Here is a 6,774-nt window from a genome sequence, read left to right on the forward strand (position 1 = left end):
ATGTCACATACGACAAATTGTCTAGGAAAGCAATATAGATTTCATTTTAACTCAGTAGGGATTATAATGTATTTTGATACGGTACCTTTTTTCTTCATGTCTGGCAGGAAGAGTTTGGTTAGATGGAATGGTGCAGTTAACATTATGGCGACCATCATATTCCATTCACTCAATGGGAAGTCTTCAATAAGACCGTGGCGTTCAATTCCTTGTGATAAAACGTCATACAAAAATTTTGAAAAGAAAGTCATTCCTTTGCAACCGTAGCAGTGGTATTTTCTGCTTTCGATTATAATAGCTGTGCAAATGTGGAATCTATAAACCTTTTATAAGAATCAAGGTAATAGCAACCAATAGAGTAAGGTTTAGAATTTATATGTAAGAAATATGTTTTAAAAAACCAATGTGTATGAATAGAGTAAATGACAATTGAAAACACAATTATACATATAGCATAAAAAGAAGTGCATAAGAAACGATGAAACAGTCCCAATCAATAAAATGTCATCCGTGTAACATAAGATGTGTGCATGTCAATTTGACGTTGGATAGTTGTAGAGTGTACGTATGGCAAGTGGTGTACAGTTTCTGGTCAGCTCAAATACAAGCAAGTAACAGTTTAAACTTGTACAGACTTGTCTTACCGAGTCATTGCTTGGTTCTTGTTTTGGCTGCCGGTATAGTTGAAGAATCGGGACCGGACATAACGTGGTTGTATCGTAGGGATGACATATGCTACCGGGTTTTCAGGAAACCTCTGCGGAGATCATATCAATCCGTGTGATACAAACCCGGGTATATGTGATGGGCCCCAGCGAACAGAATAAGCAATGCGCAAAAAGGCCAAAGTAGTCCTACTAACCTGCGTTGTTTATCAATATATCTATACCATCTGGGTAGATTTCTTTAACTTTTCTGTATAATTCTTCTATTTCGTCCGGCTTGCCTAAATCAGCAGGGATATAGCGCGCACCAGCTCCAGAAAGCCTTTAAGAACAATTATTCATAAGTAAATAGTTTTGAAATCAAGTGGAGATGTAAACAAATGACATTAAGTATGATTGTTTATATTATAATACAATGTAAAATTAGATGTGCATGATATAGTTTGTACTACTTACTTGTTTAGTTCACCGAGGATTGATTCTATTAGTTGATCATCACCAAATCCAGTCACAATAATGGAATATCCACTCTCTGCAAAGACTTTGGCGATTCCCAATCCTATCGCACCGGTTGATCCTGTTACCAAGGCTACACGGGGGTTGCTTGCTGCCATGGTTACGCAACCCTCCTTACCTTTCTATTCAGTCTGACCAACTACTAGAGAAAAACAATCAAAGAATCATCTTTCGTTACCGAAAAGTGGGTCAGATTAGAGTGACACTGATACTAGTAATGGCAATACTGAAGGTGAAGGTGATGATGATGATGATGATAATGATGATGATGATGATGATGATGATAACTAGATTGTGTATGATTATAAGAGAAAGGTCACTAGCCAGTTTTTTTTTACTGTTTGTCACTTTATATGTACCAATATTGCTTTCTAATAAGTCAAAATCATATAATGGGAATATTGATTAACATTCAGTATGCAATTGTCATGGGGAGGGCCATGTTTTACAAAATGGGACAAAGGGCGGGGTCACCTTTTACAAATGGAGAATGGGGGGGTCATGTTTTTCTTAACAGATCATGTTTGATTTCCTCCGCCCCTCCCTCTGTAAATATTGAAGGCTCCCTTAGATAGCAGGACTGAATGAGTAGTTTCTTGTTACATTTTGTCTCAAAGTGAAATGAACTATACATGCCACCATACAAACATCCACCAATGAACACAGCAAAGGACATTTTACGTGCCATTCATCGGGTGTTTCATATTCGGAAAAAAACACTGGTGCCAGAATGTCCGCAGGGAGTTGTAATACATTGAAATGGTTTAAAATGTAGCAAAAAGATGCGATATTGCTATTGAAGTGTGCCTTATGCAGTTTCTTGTTGGTTTCTGCGTGGATGTATCATTATCAAACAGAAAACCTGAATGGTAATGTGAAATTCACTGTAATAGGTCTACTGCGTTTGAATAGTGATCTGTTGTACCTTATTCATTTCTCGAACTCGTCTTGTTGGGTGCTTATTTACAAAACTGAAATGTAGTAAAAGGGGCATTTACTTACGATTGACACTGGGGGAAGTATAGTGACTCCCAACTCTACCATGTACTAGATCCAAAATACTAGTTTGAACAGTGTATGTGTATCAGCAGCACTAATTTCCTCTTATGTAAGCTGTAACATGCATGGTATCGGTAATAACGGCTTTGTCATAATTAAATATAAATAAATATAAAGACCGTTTTGTCCACATTACGTAATGACCTCAATCTGATTAAAATCTGATGTATTGAAATCGGCTAGATGCCTTTATTTACCTCTATTTCCATCATTTTGTCTCGTTTGTTTTGTTCTGAGTGATTATCGCCTTCCCACGAAAGGAAGGCAGCGAACAAAAAAAAACGACACAAAATGACGGGCATACTAGTATACATCTAGCCGCTTTTACCACATCGGATTTTAATCAGATTGGTAAAGACCTATGCCCAGGCTAGAAATGCCAATGTCATTTCTTGAATGTTCGTACCTCTCTAAAGTAAATAGTCTAGATGTTAACAGTCGGGTCAAAGTCCCTCAATCAGCCCTGTGGTGGGTGGCTGTGGGTGACTTTTAAATTACATCTCATGCAGCTCAGGATTTCTAGAGTGACGACGTTGACTAGACTGTGAGTTGACGTTTAATGGTAACGATACTGTATAGGAACAAGACTAAAAATAAATGACATGAGATGAAAATTCTATTTTTCATATTTTCCTATATTAAAACTAAAACTTAGGGCATAAGCAGAATTTATGGAGGGGCACAAAAATATTGGGACTACGGGGGGGGGGGGGGGCTTGAAAATTCCGATCTTCTGAAAGGCAGGTCATGAAATATTGCAGTTATGCATTAATGGCAATGGTCATGTGATAGCGTATATGACATATGAAACCTAGTCCTGTTCTAGACATATCTGCATACATTTGAATGTTTGTCACTTGTCTATGAATCCCTGATATTATCTTTGCAATATACGTGATGATTTGGATGTTGCTATGGGTGTGGTCTTGTTGCTAGGCACATTTACATACATTTTTTAAATGTTTAGGTATTCACTTGTCTATTAATCCCTGTTGTCTTTGCAATATATGTGATCATTTGGCTGTTGTCATGGGCATCGTCTTGTTGCTAGGCATATTTGTATACACTTTTTGAATGTTTTTGTTCACTTGTCTTGAAGATTCCTTGTTATCTTAGTGAAATACACCACCGTTTAGATGGTGCTATGGGCGTGGTCATGGTTGCTAGGCCAATTTTACATACATTTTTGAATGTTTATTCAATTGTCTATTAAACCCTGTTGTTATCTTAGTGAAACACACCACCGTTTGGATGGTGCTATGGGCGTGGTCTTGTTGCTAGGCAAATTTACATACATTTTTGAATGTTTATTCATTTGCATACCAGATGATGTTATTAGACCAAAATATACTGCCATTTGGTTGTTGCTAAGGGCGTGGTCATGGTTGCTAGGGCCAATTGTGTCAAAATGTTTTGAAGAAAACCTGCAGAACAACACTTCTAGAAACATCTCACCAAGTTTCAGTCTTACTGACCAAGTACATTTTGAGATGTTTTTGACCAAAATTCACACTTTTACACCTAATATTTTCTCGTCTATACACCCCCAGATGCATCCCCATTAAATTTCAGCCAAAATCACACACCGGTGGCAAGATCATTTTGATTTGAACAGTTCCCAACTAGACACCCAAGGTAATACACCCACCAAATATCATGGCAATCAGTGTGGCAGTTATTGACTTTAAGTTGTTTACACACACACACACACACACACAAACACACACACACACACACACACAGAAACTTTGCCATGCCTAGAGCACTACTGAACCTTACCAGTTCAGTTGTGCTAAAAAAATAATCATTTATCAGTCAATATATTGCAATGTCTTTTATTCGACCTGATGAATCCAGGACCATCCATACATTAATTGTATGATACAATTCACTTTAAAAAATAAAATGAAATGAAATGACTTTTTTTTCAATTTTAGTACATGGAAAGTAAATTTTTTGTAAAAGTTGATGTCTTCAGGCACTTTACAGCTAAAACAGTGTTCATCAGAAGACTGTACATAACATATGCATGTTCTTCTGGTGAACACAGCCTGATTTAGCTGTAATTGTATATAATCTTCTGTGAACACAGCCTGTTTTAGCTGTAATTGTATATAATCTTCTGTGAACACAGCCTGTTTTAGCTGTAATTGTATATAATCTTCTGGTGAACACAGCCTGTTTTAGCTGTAATTGTATATAATCTTCTGTGAACACAGCCTGTTTTAGCTGTAATTGTATATAATCTTCTGTGAACACAGCCTGTTTTAGCTGTAATTGTATATAATCTTCTGGTGAACACAGCCTGTTTTAGCTGTAATTGTATATACTCTTCTGGTGAACACAGCCTGTTTTAGCTGTAATTGTATATACTCTTCTGGTGAACACAGCCTGTTTTAGCTGTAATTGTATATAATCTTCTGGTGAACACAGCCTGTTTTAGCTGTAATTGTATATACTCTTCTGGTGAACACAGCCTGTTTTAGCTGTAATTGTATATAATCTTCTGGTGAACACAGCCTGTGTTAGCTGTAATTGTATATAATCTTCTGGTGAACACAGCCTGTTTTAGCTGTAATTGTATATAATCTTCTGTGAACACAGCCTGATTTAGCTGTAATTGTATATACTCTTCTGGTGAGCACAGCCTGTTTTAGCTGTAATTGTATATAGTCTTCTGGTGAACACAGCCTGTTTTAGCTGTAATTGTATATACTCTTCTGGTGAACACAGCCTGTTTTAGCTGTAATTGTATATAATCTTCTGGTGAACACAGCCTGATTTAGCTGTAATTGTATATAATCTTCTGGTGAACACAGCCTGTGTTAGCTGTAATTGTATATAGTCTTCTGTGAACACAGCCTGTTTTAGCTGTAATTGTATATAGTCTTCTGTGAACACAGCCTGATTTAGCTGTAATTGTATATAATCTTCTGGTGAACACAGCCTGTTTTAGCTGTAATTGTATATAGTCTTCTGGTGAACACAGCCTGTTTTAGCTGTAATTGTATATAATCTTCTGGTGAACACTGCCTGTGTTAGCTGTAATTGTATATAATCTTCTGGTGAACACAGCCTGTTTTAGCTGTAATTGTATATAATCTTCTGGTGAACACAGCCTGTTTTAGCTGTAACTGTATATACTCTTCTGGTGAACACTGCCTGTGTTAGCTGTAATTGTATATACTCTTCTGGTGAACACAGCCTGTTTTAGCTGTAATTGTATATAATCTTCTGGTGAACACAGCCTGTTTTAGCTGTAATTGTACATAATCTTCTGGTGAACACAGCCTGATTTAGCTGTAATTGTACATAATCTTCTGGTGAACACAGCCTGTGTTAGCTGTAATTGTATATAGTCTTCTGGTGAACACAGCCTGTTTTAGCTGTAATTGTATATAATCTTCTGGTGAACACAGCCTGTGTTAGCTGTAATTGTATATAATCTTCTGGTGAACACAGCCTGTTTTAGCTGTAATTGTATATAATCTTCTGGTGAACACAGCCTGTGTTAGCTGTAATTGTATATAGTCTTCTGGTGAACACAGCCTGTTTTAGCTGTAATTGTATATAGTCTTCTGGTGAACACAGCCTGTTTTAGCTGTAATTGTATATAATCTTCTGGTGAACACAGCCTGTGTTAGCTGTAATTGTATATAATCTTCTGGTGAACACAGCCTGATTTAGCTGTAATTGTACATAATCTTCTGGTGAACACAGCCTGTGTTAGCTGTAATTGTATATACTCTTCTGGTGAACACAGCCTGTGTTAGCTGTAATTGTATTTAATCTTCTGGTGAACACAGCCTGTGTTAGCTGTAATTGTATTTAATCTTCTGGTGAACACAGCCTGTGTTAGCTGTAATTGTATTTAATCTTCTGGTGAACACAGCCTGTGTTAGCTGTAATTGTATATAATCTTCTGGTGAACACAGCCTGTGTTAGCTGTAATTGTATTTAATCTTCTGGTGAACACAGCCTGTTTTAGCTGTAATTGTATATAATCTTCTGGTGAACACAGCCTGTGTTAGCTGTAATTGTATATACTCTTCTGGTGAACACAGCCTGATTTAGCTGTAATTGTATATACTCTTCTGGTGAACACAGCCTGTTTTAGCTGTAATTGTATATAATCTTCTGGTGAACACAGCCTGATTTAGCTGTAATTGTATATAATCTTCTGGTGAACACAGCCTGTGTTAGCTGTAATTGTATAGTCTTCTGGTGAACACAGCCTGATTTAGCTGTAATTGTATATAATCTTCTGGTGAACACAGCCTGTGTTAGCTGTAATTGTATATAATCTTCTGGTGAACACAGCCTGTTTTAGCTGTAACTGTATATACTCTTCTGGTGAACACAGCCTGTTTTAGCTGTAACTGTATATAATCTTCTGGTGAACACAGCCTGTTTTAGCTGTAATTGTATATAATCTTCTGGTGAACACAGCCTGTTTTAGCTGTAATTGTATATAATCTTCTGGTGAACACAGCCTGTTTTAGCTGTAATTGTATATAATCTTCTGGTGAACACA

General features: G+C 36.9%; 1 protein-coding gene across 1 annotated transcript in view; it reads right to left on the reverse strand.

Moving 5' to 3' along the window:
- Window positions 1-1,279, reverse strand: part of LOC144451198 (D-beta-hydroxybutyrate dehydrogenase-like) — a 4,347-nt gene extending 3,068 nt beyond the window's left edge. Inside the window, exons 1-3 of the mRNA XM_078141997.1 lie at window positions 1,122-1,279; window positions 863-987; window positions 86-208 (exon numbers count right to left, since the gene is read on the reverse strand). Coding sequence (XP_077998123.1) covers window positions 86-208; window positions 863-987; window positions 1,122-1,279 — 406 coding nt within the window. The remainder of the gene's footprint in view (window positions 1-85; window positions 209-862; window positions 988-1,121) is intronic.
- Between the last annotated feature and the right edge of the window lie 5,495 nt (window positions 1,280-6,774).

The sequence above is a fragment of the Glandiceps talaboti genome, chromosome 21 (assembly GCF_964340395.1).
Source record: "Glandiceps talaboti chromosome 21, keGlaTala1.1, whole genome shotgun sequence".
Taxonomy (NCBI): Eukaryota; Metazoa; Hemichordata; class Enteropneusta; family Spengelidae; genus Glandiceps; species Glandiceps talaboti.